This window comes from Microcaecilia unicolor, unplaced genomic scaffold (genome assembly GCF_901765095.1).
Source record: "Microcaecilia unicolor unplaced genomic scaffold, aMicUni1.1, whole genome shotgun sequence".
Lineage (NCBI taxonomy): Eukaryota > Metazoa > Chordata > Amphibia > Gymnophiona > Siphonopidae > Microcaecilia > Microcaecilia unicolor.
In genome coordinates this window covers 1-18523 of record NW_021963630.1, presented here as the reverse complement: position 1 = coordinate 18523, position 18523 = coordinate 1, and the positions used below count along the sequence as shown (strand labels likewise).

The 18523-nt window shown below is 43.4% G+C and overlaps 1 protein-coding gene across 1 annotated transcript in view; it reads right to left on the bottom strand.

Moving 5' to 3' along the window:
- LOC115459523 (F-actin-capping protein subunit alpha-1-like) overlaps positions 1–15314 on the bottom strand; it is a gene marked incomplete at its 5' end in the record, with an annotated part of 35999 nt that extends 20685 nt beyond the window's left edge. The window contains 4 exon segments of the mRNA XM_030189336.1: positions 992–1198; positions 2010–2073; positions 8326–8377; positions 15251–15314. Coding sequence (XP_030045196.1) covers positions 992–1198; positions 2010–2073; positions 8326–8377; positions 15251–15314 — 387 coding nt within the window.
- Between the last annotated feature and the right edge of the window lie 3209 nt (positions 15315–18523).

Here is an 18523-nt window from a genome sequence, read left to right as displayed (position 1 = left end):
GCAATGTCAGACAATATCTACATTGTTGTTCATTAATCACTATAAAACTTCGCTTACTTGCGCCAATCACTCTTCACTCACATACTCTACCTACCACATTTCCCCATACTTTTAAACCATCTTAAATTACTCTTATAGTATCATATTTTTCATAACTTGCCATCAAGGACAACAATGGCCAATCTGGCCCTGTAGCAGCAAACGCAATTGGGTTCTATACCAAGATAGTATTAAAAGTTCTTCCAAATTCTTCCAAGTGCCCGTATGCTTATTTACAACTAAGTGAACATACTATCTTGGTATAGAACCAAAATGTGTGTAGGTAGAGTTTTATAGTGATTAATGAACAACAATGTAGATATGTAAGTGTAATGATTAAATAAAAGATTTATAAGTAACAACACTTTAGAATTTGCTTGTATGCTTTTTTACAACTAATTGAACATACTATACCTGGTGTGGATTATATATATCTCTCTATATAAAAGGCAACCCCAACGTTCTGAAGCCTCCACGGAAGTTGAGGCGCCCGAGATATCCGGTGTGCCCTGGAGCGTCTGCACCGCCTTCGCCTCAAAACGTCATGACGTCGAGGGCGGAGCTATAACACTCGACGCCCGAAACCGAAACGCCACAGGCACGGCCACGGAGGCGCAGCAAACAAAAAAACAAAACAAAACCCTACCCACACAGCGACGCGAACACCGAACAAGGCAAGTAGCTTGGAGGGAGGGGGCCCCTTGCTAGCGCCCGTTTCATTGCCCTCAGAAACGGGCATTTATTCCTAGTATATATATTAATACATATTACGGTACTTTGTATGTTACTAAAACGAGCTGTTTTTAAATGGTGGCATGAGGATGTTGACTGTCCAAAGACTGCAGTTAACTACAAGGAACAGATGTAATGCTTTCTCCTACCAAACTCTACTTACACTGGCTTGTGCACATTCATTATTTAAAAGCATTTCTACTACATAATGATACTTAACAGTGCAGACGCCATTGCTGTAATGCTCTTTCACGTAAGCCCTCAGCACGCTGTCACAGGCATCTCTCCAAGACTTTAAACCAGGTTCCATGTCATCAGGCTGTGGGTCACTGGCTTCCTTCCGTAAGTGATCAAACTTGAAGGAAAGTTTGTTCCTGGGGTCCAAAAATCTGCCATTGCCTAGATCTCCATGTTCTGTAATTAACACCTTAAAACGGTAACAAAGATACAGCTTTTCTCAGAAACAAAACATTTAGGTGCACACGTTAGCTTAATGCTTGCGAGATTAAGTACTGGAAAGTATCCGTCTGTGGTGGACTTGGAGGTCGTACTCAAAGACCAGACAAAAAGGTATGATCATGATACGGCAAAAAACGTGGAGCGAAGGGAACAGGTATTTTAAGAGTGTCGGAACACTCACGGTACTGTATGACAAACACAAGATTCACTTTACAGAAGGGAAAAATTATATTTGCTTTCAGAATATTGCTACTAGACCTAAGCTACTGTACACTAAACACATGAGAGTCCCTACTCAGGGTTTACAATCTAATCAAAACAGATAACAGGGAATTACCTGTGGCGGGAATAATCAAAAACAGACATGGGTACAAGTGAATAGAAGTTAGGAGTTGAATACATCCAAACCTACTAACATTCACACTCCTCTGTTACAAATAAGAGAAATATTCACAATGATCTAACAATGAATGTTACGTTCTGCTGGAAAATATAGTCCGATAGTTGGAGAATGTCTCACACTTGCAATCATATTAATTTCCTGGGTGTGTGTGGGGGGGAACCACACATCAGCACAGGCTTTAAAAACATGCAGTATGACAGAAACACAGCTCACAAGTGGCTTTGAGCTCCATTTTGGTAGCATGGGCATAAAATGTTATTCAGAGCATCAACTAAGTGCCAGGTTGGTTATATTCTTTTTCTCCCCAGTTCCGCTGTACTCTGGATTTCTAGGAGCTAATGAATTATCAGCTGATATCAAAGCATAACCATCTTACCTGATCCTCATAGCCTTCAACTTTAGCTGGTGTGAACTGATCCATGTTATACTGGGCAAAAGCGCTGTGGAAACAAACCAACAAACGAACAATTAGAACCAGAAAACCGTTCTACTGTTGTGATCTAGGCCTAATCCATGTCAAATATCCTTTGTAAGGTGCTTTTGGGGACAGAACTATATATTGTACCCAATTTGCCTTGAACTCAGACTTGGAAAGATGAGTAATCAATCTAAAATCCAGATCTAAACTGTGAAAAGCAGATACTCACTAATGCAAAGCTGTACAAAACACATCTATGATGAGAGCTAGAAATTTAATAAAGCACCAACAATGGCATCTTAATCAAATGTATTTTGAAATATTCACACTGGCTGACTGTTTCAGGCAGGATACATTCAAATTGTTGTGTCTAGTTCTTAAGGTTTTTTGCACGGGTGTACTAAAATATCTAACAAGTTGATTAAACTTGAACACCAAAGATTTTTCCGTTCTTCCCAATGTTTGTTTCAGATTCTGTCTTTGAAATCAGCAAAATTAATATAGACAGGAAGCAGTGCCTTTTGTTATTCGAGACCATCTCTATGGAAGTCTCTGCTCATTACTGTCAGTGGGTTAAACTAGATATTTGGCTTCTACAAGGTTTTTGAAAATTTGGGGTTTTTTAAAAATACTTTTGGCGACAGAGAAATTAGGTCTTCATGCGAGAGCGGCAGCGATTTTGACTATGTTAAGGTTGGTGCCTCGGATTTTTTTATAATGCTCGATACAGAGAATGTATGTTTCGTATGATAACGAGGGCTTATTTTTCTCCGAGACAGGCGTTTCATGCTGGATGTGCTCCTTCTTTACGGTGCGAGGCCTGTGGACTAATGAAGTCCACCCTCTCTCATGCACTTTGGACTTATCCGATAAAATGCTGTTCCAAAAATCCCGTATTAACGTTTATTGAAACGTTGTTTTCTTTGCCACCGGATTTTACTCCCTCCAGCCTTTTGTTGGGGTTAACACAACATAGATCTCTTTCGACCAAGGGGCAGCATTATTTTATGTGTAAGGCATGTGGGGTAGGTGTGAAGTTTATCTTACAGACTTGGTGTGTGAGAGATGCACCTAACCTATGGCACTGACGTAACGCGCTTCACCAATTATGTACTTGGGGAGTCTCGTTCTGCCTCACTTACGGTAAAGAGTAAGAAGTGGTTTTGGATGATTGGGAGTCCTATATCCAGGGTCTCTCTCCCCAAGCTCGCAGTCTACGCATTAATGATCAGCTTTGTGATTGGTACTTAATGGATTAATGAACATATGCTTTTGTTCCCTGACCTTTGCTCACTCTGGATTGAGGGGGGGGGATATTAAAATGAGGTTTTTTTTGGGGGGGGGGTGCGTTAGGGTGACCACACAGACTCAGACCCTCCCTATCATACAATTTAGAAGGTAATACAAGCAGGAGGAATTGGGGTGGCATATTTTTGGATTTTGTTGTACAGGAACTGGTAAGAGAATTTGGGGGGGGGGGGGGGAAATGGAAGCTCAAGGGGAAGGAGTTGTTTCTATGGATGGAGGGGGTGTAGTGATGGTTTTAAGTGCAGATATGCTCTTCACAAGGTTTTGTTAGCTAAATAATGTCTTTGATACATCACTTATATTGATCGGGATGTCTGCTACGCTTATTTAGACTTAAGGGGATTGGGTGGAGGGGGTGGGGAGAAAAATTAAAAGTTTGACAAAGGATGATTTATTTGTGTATATTATGCCTGTGTTGAGTTTTATCACACTGTATCATTAGACATTTGATAGCATGTACTTTTGTGATTTCTTGTCAATAAAAACATGATAAACATAAAAATACTTTTGGAGATTTATAGGTTGTTTTAATTTTCTGGTTTATATTTAAAGTCTGACTTCAGTGTTTGATGAAACTGAATTGATATATTTATATATATATCATGCTATAATACACCTATTGTAATTTTCATGTTTTTAAAATTATAAACCGCATTAAAACCTATGTATTAAGCGATATATCAAATCAAAACAAAACAGAGCACATTTCTAACTGTGTATATGCCAATATTCATTATGGGGGTCATTTACTACCGATTTTATGCAACCATCCTTCCTGACCGGTTAAATAGCGCTAAATATAGGGCAGTATGACCATCTCTGGGAAAAGGTGACTAAGTCTTACATCCAAAACGTTGAGCATGGTCAATTTTTCACATCACGGGTCCATAAGCAGTATGAAAAAGTTACGTTTGAATTTCTGTAGCTTTATTTTTTTTTCCACATAAGAGAAGAGGTTTGGACTATTACAAATCATTTGCTCCAACAGATTTATTAAAACCTTTTTTTTTTGTTTTGTTTCTGGAGACTTTAGTCACCTTTTCCAGAGCTGGTCACATATTGGAAGCAACTTGTGTTTCAGCCCATTAATTCAAATTAAAAATGGAGAAATCTTTTTTTTTAATGTTTATTTTTATTGAAAGAAACAAAACTTACAAATATAACTTCAATCTTACGTCAAAGACATTTCCCGTAGTAAGCAAATATAACATTGATTGGTCCTCACCAATCATCATATCCCTCCCCCCAACTCTCCCCCCGAACCATGCCTAGTTATCTAGCAAAGAAGGATCAGATATGGATCCCAGATGCGGTGATAGGATATTAGGCGACCTGAATGCATAGCTGTAAGCTTAGACATCAAGTGGATATACTCTAGCTTCTGCAAGACCACCTGAAGGCCAGGCAAGGTCTGCTGCTTCCATACCACTGCCAGCACTAATTTACTGGCCACAAACACCTGAATGGCCAGTTGGTGGGCATATTTTTTGCTTCCCTGCAACCCAACATGAAGAAGACAATGTTCCATTTTCATGGGATAAGCAATCTTAAAGCTAAACACCAGTTTCAAGACCCCGGTCCAGAACTGTTGGGCGTGAGGACAGGACCACCAAATATGGTACATGTCCCCCTTCCATACCACGTTGACGCCAACATTTTAACTAAACGCTGAGGGGTGTAGTACCAGCAATATAATATCTTATGGCCATTCTCGACTAGAGCACTTTTGTCTTGTGGCACCTTATGCCTGGAACTGTCTTCCCCAACCCATACGTCTAGCTCCTTCTTTACCTGTATTTAAATCTATGCTGAAAGCTCACTTTTTCACTGCTGCCTTTGGCTCCTAACCGCTACTCATTTGCTCTCCTCTCCTGTTCCTCTCTACCCTGTAATTCCCTTGCCTGTAATGTCTTGTCTGTCTGTTTTACCTAGATTGTAAGCTCTTTGAGCAGGGACTGTCACTCTATGTCAAGTGTTCAGCGCTGCGTGCGTCTGGTAGCGCTATATAAATGCTATTAGTAGTAGTAGTAGTGATTACATAGCCAATGGATCAGAGGTCATTCCACCCATATCATCTCGCAATTAGGAAACATGCGTCCGATTTGCCTGATGTTTTAATTTATGGGCCAGAAGTTTACTAGCCTTATTGCCAAACTCAAAGTGGGTCTGGCAAACCCTCTGTAGCTGTCCTGAGATGTAGGCCAACTGTAACTCGGAGATCTCCTCTCTGAGTTTATGCGCTTGATCTAGTAAAGTTTGAGGTGGAGATCCAGAACCATAGCCGCCTAGAAGCTTAAGCACTTCGCAAAGATTCTTCCATCTGGTTGCGCTCCCTCCTCACATGAGCTTTTAAAGCGATAAAGTGCCCCCGCATTACAGCCTTAAAACTCCTCTAGCGTCCCTGGAGAAACCTCCCCATTATCATTGAATTGGATATACTCTTAATCAACCCCTCAAGTTGTAGGACCCTAGTCACATCAGATAACAACGCATCATCCAAGCACCACTGTGGGGTAGCCCTCAACCCTCCTGAAGGCTATAGTGAAAGTATAACCAGACTGTGGTCCGACTACATTCGTGTCACAATCTGTTGGTCTCGAATACAGCTCACCACGGATGTGTCACCAAGCCAAAAATCAATACGAGAGAAGGATTTGTGAACTGAGGAAAAACACGTATATTCTCTTTGTGCAGGGTTAGCATGCCTCCAAAGATCCCTCAATTGCCATCTAGCTAGAAAAGTATGGAGCAATGAACGCCCCTCCTGAGCATAATGTACTGATGATGTGGAGTTATCCAATCTCAGGTGAAGTGTAAGATTAAAATCTCCCCCACTAGCACTGACCCCTCCCCATGAGTCAAAAGCACTTGATCTAATTGATGAAAAAATTCTCTGTGATCTGCATTGGCCCAAATATATTTACTAGGGTGTATTTCTGAAATCCCATGTGGAAGATTATCAAAATATAGCCTCCCCCTTTACCTTTGATAACTTTTCAATTTGCCAGGGCGAGAGTTGTTAAACGCTATCATAACCTCCTTACTTTTAGAGCCTGTGCAGTTAGAACCAAAATATGTATGGGGTAGTTGTGGTGCCTACACAGAGATTCATGTTGCTGTTTTAAGTGAGTCTCCTGAATCAGAGCAATGTCTACCTTTAAACGAACCAGCTCCCGAAACAGAAGCTGGCGATTAAGCCCCTGACGTTCAGGAGCGCTAGTGTTACATCCAGCATCTAAATATCCATTTGGATCCATACAAGCTATCAGCAATTGTCATATGGCCGTCCCTCCCCCCCTCCCATTCCCCAGACATCTCTCAATTCCCCTTTCCCCCCATCCCCCAGAAACTTCTAAGATCCTCCCTCATACCAGAAGAAGTATCTGATAGAGAACAGCAACTCCCCCTCACCCTCCCGCTCACCCCAGTATTACAGCTTTATAACTCAGCAACATTTCTTTTAAACCAACTAGTTAAAACACACTCATTCCAAATCACGCTGTTTTAAGCAATTATCCCATACCTCACATTCTGTATGATCTCAGCAGTTCCCACACCACATAGTAAATAAAACACACTTGCTCACATTTCCCACAGTCAGGTGAGTTGGCCAGCAGATTGCTGGCGCTGCAGACGCTTATGTCCTTTCTCCACTTGCTGCCATTTGGGATGTGATGCCGGGGCCATATTGCTTTTGGCTCTCCCAGGGGTCTCTGAGGGCACCGCCTGACTCTCCTCAGGAAGAGCTACTCTAGCTTCAACCAGTGATCTGGCTTGGTGCATACGCCCATCCTTGTAAAACACTAAGGCAAATGGGTGTTTCCAGCGGTATCAAATTCCAAGCTCCTTCAGCCTTCTTGTTACAGGCTTAAGCTCAGCACGTCGCTTCAGGGTAACAGTCGCTAAGTCTTGGTAGATCTCCACCTGGTAAGAGTCCCACTTAAAATCTTTGAGACGTCTAGCCGCTTGGAACACCCGTTCTTTGAGCTTAAAGTCTTGAAAACAGGCGATATCATCTTTGGGCAAATTGTTCCGAGCGGGGCCAAGGGTCCTGTGAGAGTGCTCGAGCAGTACTTCATTGGTTTCCAGGGGAGTTCCCGCTTCACCACCATCTCGCAATCCATATACTCCGGCGTCTCTGGTATGCTTCTGAAGCGCAAATTATACCGGTGGCTCCTGTTCTCCAGGTCCTCCAGATTGTCTGCTAACTGTTGGTGGCTCAAACGGATGTCTGAGACCGCCCGGTCTAGCGAGCCCATCTCCTCCATCTGCTCCTCGAGGCGGGTCTCTATCTCCTCCATCCGGTTTCCCAAATCGCGTATTTCTCCTCTTAGATCTGCTCCCAGCGCCACCAGATCGGAGCGGACCGCTTTCATATCTGAGCAGATTTCGTGTAGCCACTCTTTAATCTCCGATAATGGAGCTACCTCCGCTTGCTCTGAGTCCTCCCCTGAAGGAAACAAATCTTGAGGAGATGAACCTCCTGACCGCTGCAGGGTGTGTGGGTGGTATTTCCAGGCCCGACTCGCGGTTCGCTGCTGAGCCGCCCATGAAGCCAAACCGGCTCAGTTCTGCTTGTAAACTCATCTCCGCCAAATTCCCCAACTCTCCGTCAACCTCCACTGGGTAAGATTAATCAGATGGGGGTCAGCTCTTGGGAGATCGCTCGATTACTCAGTGTGGGTGAGCGGGAGCAAGATCTTTAGGCAGCCATATTGCTTGGTGACGTCACTTCCTCCTCAAAATTGAGAAAGCTTTCAAAGAAAACTACAAGTCACTACAGATAATTCTGAACAGTCTATATGTAGGAAAAGAATATGCATAAGAACTTTCATCCTCCCATCCCACTGAAGAATGAAAATTTAGTGTCTGTCCCAGCACCTAGCAAGTAAAACATCATCCGTTCTCCTAGTTTAAGGAGTAGAAGTTTGTATGTACATTTTATTATTCATATCTATTTACTCACTGGGCTGCCCCTTCCCTGAGAAGGTTGTCATTGTTGAGCAGTAACCGAACATCTGGTGAGGGGGAGAAGAAAAAAAAAGTTAGTGTACTGGTTAAAGTGTAAAATGACCAAAATATCTTAATTTTTAGAAAAGAATAATAAAGGGCCATGCTACCAGGGCTGTGGGTCAGTACATAAAACTTTGACTCCAGTTCTTCTACTGGATGACTGATTTTGACTCCAACTGACACTTTTTTTTTTTTAATGAATCTAAAGTGTTGGTAAATATAATTTATAATTTACCGGCACTTCAGATCCAGGATGAAGAAGAGAGAGAGAGATATCATAGAGACAGAGAGAAATGATAAACTTACCATATACTATAACGTTATAAGTTTTTATTTTGAAGCTGGAGTTAATACATTTTTACCAACTCAAACTCTACCCAAAATTGCTTCTGACTCCAGAGCGCCAATAAAACTTGATTTAAGCGGTTAATACCTAGGCATGGAATTATCACTGTTTACGTACTTGTGTATGTCACCTATTCTAAACTTCATATCAAAACATTTAAGTACATGAGGATTCCCTAAGAACAGAAGAGAGAATCAGAACCTCTCTGATGGGGTTCATACCAGTTGTCTATATTTAAGTTGCAACTGGCCAAGTCTTAGCATGCAAATGTAGCCGATATTTCTGATGGGCACAAAAATCAAAGACACAAAAAGTACATCTGCTATTTGGGAATGACTTGATGTTCTATCATTTCTGGCTAAAGCAATTAAGGCTCTTCTTAGAAACTTCTGGAACTACTGTTTAGTAAACGATAGAAGACACTTGAAGTAAGCTGCCTAGAAAAAGCCCACAGTAATAATTCAATAGATTCAGGCCCTCAGCAAGGCCTATATGAAAAAGGTACACTGAATATTTAAGCAGACACTTTCAAGCAGCTTGAAAAAAACTACATGGAATGTTCTATTTCAAGTTTATAAAGCAATTTTTCCTTCTAAAAAGAGAAAAATTCATAGTATTTACAAAAAAAAAAAAACAAAAAACAAAAAACATCTGGGCCACCTTCCATTCCAACACTTTTTTAATCCACTCAGAGCTCTACTGGAACTCTCCAAGAAATAACTGGCAAGGTCACCGCTAGCAGGCTACCAGGTTCTATCTGCTTTTTCCGCAATCCTGTGACCTTTACATTTTAGGTCTTGACCTTTCTCTACTCGTCATTTTCATGCCTGCGATATTCAGGTTTCATTACCTCAAGGAGTGTAACAAGATGACATTAAGGGCCTCTTACTAAACCACACCAGCGATTCCTGGTATGGCGAATGAGCTACGTCACATTTGCCACGTGGGAGTCGCTAGCACGGTTTAGTAAAAGAGGCCCTAAATAAGTTCAATATGATCATCTCAAAGCTCTATGTCCACATCTGATTGTTCCTATTGGCAATGTTACTACAGAAATAACCTCGGTGTATAATTGGATTTATTGTTTCAGATGTTTGAGGATGGGCTCAAGTCAGAATTTCACATTCACCAAGATATGGAGAAAGATCTTACTTTTCTATTAGTCCTTCCCACTATTCCAGAACCTGTGGGATAGCTGTAGCCATCAACCAGCAGGAGGTAATGAGAAAGCCGAGACACCTCTCTTGGCATCCCAGTCCAGCATCTCAGTATTTATGTAGACAAGCAGTAATGAGAAACTCAGAACAAGCAACAACCACCTTAAACAACTCACTAACCTAACGCTAACCAGACAAGCAAACATGTGTGGACCCTCTCATCTCAAACTGTTGATATAAATGTCATATAAATAAATAAAATAGTCTCCGTGCAGGATGTCGCTGTACATCTTGTAGAACGAGCCCACCAGGCCTGAGAAGCATGCTTCCTCGCAAGCAAATAAAGTTGACTCGAGTCTCCTTCAGCCATCTAGCAACAATGGGCTTGGAAGCCATGAGGTCAAGCCCCTGTTTACCAAAAGCACAGTCTGATTTGTGAAACTCATTCCTGATGTCCAGATATCTAAATTGAGGACTCTATGCCAATCAAAAAGCTTCAAGGAAGAATCCTGAGCCCCCTCATCCACTCTGTGAAAGGACAGAAGCTCCACAAATAGGTTGAGATGAAATGCCGCTACCACTTTTGGAAGAAAGGAAAGAACCATGTGCAAGGAGACCCTCACTTCTGAAAAACAAAGAAAGGGATTCCAATGAGAGAGCCTTAAGCTCCTAAACCCTACGTACTGATCCAACAGCCACCAAGAATGGAGACCTCAAGTGGCCCGATCTCTGCAAGATTCGAATATCTGGGTGAACCACAAGAGATGGCTTTTGTAGTTGGCCCCTGAAAAAGGCCAAAGTCACAACTTCAACTTTTAGAAATCCCAACATCAATCCTTTCTGAAGACCTTTCTGGAGAAATGATAGGGTGCGCACATTCTGAGCAGAGAAGGGAACAAGTGAACGCTCAGAACACCAGCCCTCGAACATCCTCCACACTCTTGCATACAACACAATGTAGAGACTTTCCAAGCCTTAAGCAAGATAGGAATGACAACCATAACCACCTTTTTGTCTCAACCAAGCCCTTTCAACGGCCAAGCCATAAGACCAAAGGGGCACGGATCCTCCATGAGCACCGGACCTTGCTTCAGTAGGCCGTGTAACTGTGGAAGCTGGAGAGGACACCTGTCCAGCATTCAGGTCTGCATATCACAGCCAATCCGGGGCTATGAGAATTATTCGACCCAGGTGCAACACGATCCTTTTCAACACACAGCTTATCGTGCCACAAGGAGGGAGATGCTTTCCTGATGTCTCCTCCAGGCCTAACATGAAGCTGGCACAGACATCATCAGAGCAGGGCTTTTAGATGCCCTGAGACTGAAGTTCTGGGTCCTCTCATCTCCCTCCTGCAGCTGTGTTCCCGAGACACTAGCCCGCCTTGCTCCAGAGACCAAGACACTGACCTGTTCCCAAGACGCTAGCCTGCCTCACTCTAGCGCCAGAGACTCATCTACCACACTTCTAGGTACTGCAGACTAAGGACTCACTACCCTGATCAGAACAGCAACCAAATAGGATGATGCATGAATCAGCCAGTCATCGAGATATGGGTGAACTCCGATTCCCTGCTGCCGAAGGATGTCATCACCGTATACTTGGTTAACTTTCTTGCAGCTGTAGTGAGACCGAACTGGAAGTGATGACCCAGCATTGCAAAACATAGAAACCCCTGATGCAGTAGCAATATGAGTTTTCACAATTACACCTCGCAGTAGCAATATGAGTTTTCACAATTACACCTCCTTGAGATTGAGGGTGGAAAGAAATTCTTCCACTTGAACCGAGGCTATCTTGCTCTTAGTGTCTCCATATGAAAGCAGGACACTCAAGCAGAGGTTTATACCTTTGACATTTAAGACCAGACAAAAGGTGCCTTCCTTCTTTGGCACAATGAATTAGATCAAGTATCTGTTGTGTCCCTGTTCAGCATGTGGAACAGGAACAATGGCCTGAAGTGTCAGCAAGAAATCTATGGTGGACTGAGCCTCAACTGCCTTGGTTCCCTTTCGACAAGGAGACTGCAAGAAGAGAACAGCGACCAGGCAGAAGAACTCCAACTTGTAACCCTCTGTAAGCAAATCCAGAACCCACTGGTTTGATGGGATTCTGGCCCATTCTTCCTGAACCTCCTGAAAACGTCCTTCCACCAGAGGAATAGAAGAGTGGACCAGTCTCGCATCACTGCAAAGCTCTGGAGGCATTGTGTGCTGTAGCTGAGGATGACGACTTGCTGTTCTCACAAAAGGAAGATTGCCGTGCCTGAAAGCGGAACTTCTGACCATATTGCCGACGACCAGGCAGGTAACATCACCTGTCTTGAGACCGGATCTCTCAAGACAGCAGATGGTCAGAATCTTTCGGCTTATCTTCCAGCAACTGCTGTGGCTTATTTTCCCACAGTTCTTTCACCAAAGTTACTCAGATCTTCTCTAAATAGCCACTTGCCCCAAAAGGGCAGTTTAACCAGACATGACTGACGCTGCATCTGCTGCCCAATGCCGCAACCAAAGTTGCCAACGTGCTGCAACAGCCAAAGACATACTGCGAGCCATTACATGTCAAATAGCCTACATGTAGGCTAACCCCACTTCCAGCTAGGCATTATGACACGTGATTTGTATTGCTGACTGCTGATGCCACTTCAGGCATGCTCTTGCCTAGAACGAGGTGCACACTGTCACCTAAAGACCCAAAGAGGCCACTTCAAAGGCTTGTTTCAGTGAGCCTTCTAACTTCCTATCTTGTAGATCTTTTAGGGCAATGCCCCCTTCCATTAGAAGGTGGTCTTGTTATTCACCACCTTAACAAGGGAGACCACATGGGAAGCTGCAATTTATCTTTCTCCTCCAGAACTAACGAGTAGAAGTGAGCCATGGCTCTCCCGTCTCCACAACCAGTGAGACCCATTCTTCTGTAATCAGGTCCTGAATGTCTGGGATGTATCAGGAAGGTATTAGAAGGACGTCTGAGCCCCCTCATGATAGACGAAGATGGAACGCTGAAGCAGAAGGCTCATCAATGAAAGCACTGCCAATGTCTAAGAAATAAGAGTACTGAGCTCCACTCCTCTTTATGAAAACCTCAGTACTTTTGGATCATCCCCCTCCTTAGAAAGGAGCTCTCCCTCCTCTAATGGCTCCTCTAAATAGACTGAGAAGCAGAGATATTCACACCTTCTGGGTTGGGCAGATGAGGCTAAGATATCTTAGGAGCTGGAGGGGCAGTGGAGTGAGAAACTAAAGCACCTTGTAGTTAACTGACAGTCCCTGCTTAGTAAATAGGTCTGGTGAAAGAGATCCTAATGCAGCTGAATGATCTGTTGGGCCCCGAGGCTGTAAATGGTGGCTGTGCTCTGCGTATGATCAGACAGAGGCTGCTCCTCACTGCCAGTTGGCCCCAACAAAATGGCACCTGTTCTTGTGCTTTCTTGCATCAAACTGCACACTGGCCCTGCTGGAGAGCACAAAGACCCTTGCATATACGAATGCAGTGCTGCTGCTGACGACAACCTTTTTCCTCCGCATCTCTCAGGATTTACTGCTTGCACACACTGCAATGTCCCGATGCTAGCCAGTCCCACAGCAGAAACACGGCTTAACTGCCTCAGCATGAATCGCCATTCACCCTGACGGTCGAAAGCGCAGCACACGTCACAAGCGGCGAGTCAGGATCCTTCTCCATGCTCTCCAGAAAACCTCATTCCTTCTCCTTTCTCAAGGTTGTTGTGGCGCTGGAAAAAGGAGAGCTCCACCTCTTCACCGTTCCTGTGAAGGAAGGGAAGAAGTAAAATTTGTAAGGCACCAGAGACAGGGTTCTGAAGATCTCCAAATTGCAGATTCAAGCCACCCACAAAACTCAACTAGAGACCAGTTCACCAACTGGACCAGGAGCAAAGCACTCAGAACCAGAGACTGAAAAAGTGTGTCCATCCACTTGCTGGAGATAGAAAATACTGAGAAGCTGGACTGGATGCCAAGAGAGATATGCCTCAGCTCAGTTTTCAGTTCTTTATCGCCACCTGCTGGTTGATGGACACAAGTATCCCATAGGTTCTGGAATATTGGGAAGCTATGTAATGGAAATGCCAATATTTTGTCTTGGGGGTGAGAAGCATTATATGCTATTCACCTGCATAGAAGTGGCCTGAATAGCTGAAATCGGATTGATTTCTGGCCTTGGCAGACTGAATTTCTCTGTTCAGCAAGTGAAATATTCATGCCTAAGTTTTATCCTGTTAAGACTCACTCCCAGCAGCAAGTCACAGGAATCAGCAGCAAGGACTAGGGGAAACATAAAAACACTGGCATGTTTGAAAAGACTTTTGTAAAGAGTCAGAGGGCTGTGACACCCCACCCCACTCCCTCTCTATTCAAGGGAAAGAGAATGTTTTCTGCCTGTAAAATACACACAAGCATACAGTAGGCTACTACTTCTGCTGAAATGCTCACTTGCTTTATTTTTTTCAATCTTCTTATAATAGACAGACAAATGATCTGCACAAGCAGCTGGGCAAAAGAGTGCAGAGAACATTTTAAGTCTTGGCATCTTACGAGTATCATCTGATAACAAGAGCTAGTTGCTGTCTGCAGACCCTGCACACATAAGGACTGAAAATTAAACTAGCTTGGAGTGTCAAAGTGATTATTTTTAGAAGTATTCCCAGAACTCAGGGATTGGTGGCCTTTTTCTTTCAGAGAATTTTTTTACTACTGGACCACCGAAGTGTTGCATAGGAAGGCATTTGATTAGACTATGAAGCTGTATAGTTGTGTGTGCTGAAACCCTTCCTCCCCTCCCCCCTCAGGTTTACATGCACCTCCAAACACTCACTGCAAATTTGATCCGACACCCACACTAAATGTTTATACTGCTGTAAACATGAGAAATTAGGGGCTTGGGAAGGAGAAATAACTTTGTGGCATTTCCCCTTCCCTCACCATCCCCATGGTCACAACTTCAGAGCTGTCTCTCATAATGAATTTCACTCTCCTGATCATTCACATACTTACTCCAAAGATGTCAATAGCTGCATGGGTCCCAGGTCCCCCCTTTTTCTTTCCATGTTCAATCCAACCCCACCCTCAATTTTCTGGTCGCATGTCTCACAAATTACCCATAGCTCTCCTACCAGTCTCCCTAAAGTCTGCTGTGCAAATTTGACTTTTGCTATATTCATTTTGCATAATGAGCTGCTTTATATGCTGTGATAAAAGTTTACGGCACTAAGCTGCATAGCACAGCTTAGTAAATAGAGCAGTTGGCTTGCAATATGCCTTTATAAGAAAAGCGGGGATCTGCTCAGTGTAGTCTCTATTTGTGCATTCTTATGAAAGAGGAAACTTAGCAGTATAAACAGGGTGTTTACTCACCGTTGAACACTTCATTGAATTCTCCGGGAGGAGAATGGAGGATAAACTTTGCGGCTATACGAACCTAAATTAAAGCAGATCCCGATGAATAAATTAAGCTTACAAAATTCACATTGCTCATTTACAAGACGACATGGTTTATGTACTCATCCCACCCCATGCTCAGTTTTGATATCTAATTAAGAACTATTTCATACACCCTGTATCAAGAACTGGAGAGTATTCCACTCCGGATTGGACCTTCTGGCTTACTTCCCCTCCAAACACTTATATTGTATCCAACTATATACATTAATCCACACCTCAATTCATACAACGAGAAATTTTTTTTTAATTTTTTAAAGTATTTAAATGGCCTCAGCGATGTCCATTGCCATCCAAAAATATCATAATGGCAACGTTACACGACATCCATCATCTTCATAGGCCCACTTAAGTTGCTCTTTATTTATTATTTCAAAAACTATCAAACATATAAAGGGCGAGTGACCGTACTCACTCGCAAATGCGCAGTAGAGACTTCCCTCTCTGCCCGCCCCCGCGTCAATACGTGATGACGGGGGCGGGACAGAGAGGGAAGTCTCTACTGGCATGCTGCAGACGTCTGAACCGCTCCTCCTCCCCCCCCGGAGTCGCCGCCATCCCTCCATCTGGCCCGAGCACTGTGAACTTACATCAGCACACAGCAGGCACATCAGCAAAGCTGCCATCGGGCTTCGTTCTCTGCCTTTGTCCCGCCCTCACCGACGTTACGTCACACGAGGGCGGGACACAGGCAGAGAAGGAAGCCCGCCCTGACGGCAGCTTTGCTGATGTGCCTGCTGCTGCGTGCTGATGTAAGTTTACAGTGCTGCTCGGGCCGGGTGGAGAGGCGGCGGCGGCAACAACTCCGGGGAGGGGGGGCGGCGGCGACCTCGGGGGTGGGGGCTCGGAAACCCCCCCATTCCAAAAGTAGCCCGTTTTCACGGGCTCAACGGCTAGTTATTAATATAATGTCAACTTAGCTTCTTTGTCTTAGATGTTCATTTCTTCTAACTCAGGGGGGAATGCCCGACATATGTTTCGCCCGAGACCGAGCTGTCTCAAGGACCACCCCCTAAGAATTTTTAGCGCCAGCTCTGCCCTGAATTAGTTACTTCCCCTCCAAGCATTGGTAACTGCTGTAGAAACATGACGAATCTATGGCTCATATTAAACAAAGGAGCTACTTCCCAAGTGTTCTAATATATTTAAACCCCTCATAGTAGCTCCCCAGCTAGGGTGAAGTTGGCGCTTCAGCTTGCTTTGATCACATTGCAACGTAGATATGAGTAGTAGCAAGCTGCATTCATCTCAGTATTGAGGGTGTTTGTGAACTCTCAGACTCGTATTTACTTGATCACAGCATTAATTTCATTCACTCATTCTTGATACCCCACTCAAGGTCAATCAAGACTCAACTGGCTTATCTCTCTATATAAAAGGCAACCCCAACGTTCTGAAGCCTCCACGGAAGTTGAGGCGCCCGAGATATCCGGTGTGCCCTGGAGTGTCTGCACCGCCCTCGCGTCAAAACGTCATGACGTCGAGGGCGGAGCTATGACACTCGAGGCCGAAACGCCACAGCGAACTAACAAGGCAAGTAGCTCGGAGGGACGGGGCCCCTTGCTAGCGCCCATTTCATTGCCCTCAGAAACAGGCATTTTTTCCTAGTCACTCATATTTTTCCAATTTCAGTAGTTTTACATATTTTTCGATCAGTCTGTTCAAGGCAACAGTTTTCTCAATTACATTCCATCAAATTTGAAAAAAATTACAATCCAGTTTCCACCTTTTAGAGGCATCTAGAATACAAACAGCAGGTTTAGCATAAGACCAGAATGAGGGGGCACATGAAGTTAACAGGTAATAGGCTTAGGAGTAATCAAAGTATTATTTCACAGAAAGGGTAAGCGTATAATGGCCTCCCGGTGGAGGTTGTGGAGTCAAGGACTATGTCAGAATTTAAAAAGGCATGGGGTAAGCATGGGGATCGCTTAGGAAAAGGAAGAGTTATTATTTATTGCATTTGTATCCCACATTTTCCCACCTATTTGTAGGCTCAATGTGGCTTACATAGTTTGTTATGGTATAGTCATTTCATGATAACAAAAACACTTGGTATTGTACAGAGATTAAGTAAAGGAAGAAAGAAAGAAGGTGTTATTCGGATGGTATGGAAGGTGGACTTTAATAATTGGGAATATTGGTGAGGTAATGTTGTAAGGCTGTGGGTTACAGGGGACGGACAGACTGGATGGGCCATTCGGCCTTTATCTGCCGTCATGTTTCTATGAGGAAACAGCTGCATATTTTTTTACAATAGGGATTTTCAGAACAAAAATATGCATTACAATAGTTCTGATCCATTTTAAGAGGGGTGTCCTGAATTGTCTCAAGAGGGTCCCAAAGAGCTGTCTATAATAAATCACATTCTTTGTCTTCCTAAATCATTTTAATCCAAAGGCATAAACTAAAGCAGCCTCACGCCATCAAGGGGAGTGTGATGGGAGGAGAGGAGGGAATTTCAATTTATTTATTTAAAACTTATCTGGCTTGTGCTATTTTGCACATGCAGACAATACTGTGTGCTAAAATACATATCCATCAACCACGTTTCTAGGCAAGATACCCACAGGCGTGGCTCATCCATGCATATTACAATACGTAAATTGCTGGACAGGGCTCAATCTGCCATAAAAGCACAACTCCAGAACATTTTATCAATACAAGTTTAAAGACTGAGCGGAGTTGGATTATTTTTCCCTATGAAATTCAAAGCACACAGCTACGCTTTTGCAGGAAAACATAAAACACACACACAAAGGTGCTCATTTATTTTACAAAATTCTAAGTTATGCTTTATGAAGTCTGAGCACTTCATCTCACATGAAGTTGTAGAACCGGTCTTCTTACAATCAATCTGCAGTGAGGCATCTGGACTTCCCATACCTTCCTTACATAACCTAATTTGTACAGGAAAGATTATAAAAAAAAAAAAAAAAAAACCACACACCCACTTCTTGGTAATGCCGGGTAAAACTGCTGACTGTTACTGTAACCTCATCACGGATTCTGAGAGAGTTATGGGCTTGGAACATAGATCTGTCCAACTCCAAAGAATTAAAACAGAGCAGGAAAATATTTTAAGAACAAACCTACAGACACTGTGTTTAAGTCGCTGTCTACCATTTATCTTCAAATAACGCTGTACACAAAACATCTCCACCACCGCGGGAGGTGGTGGAGATGAAA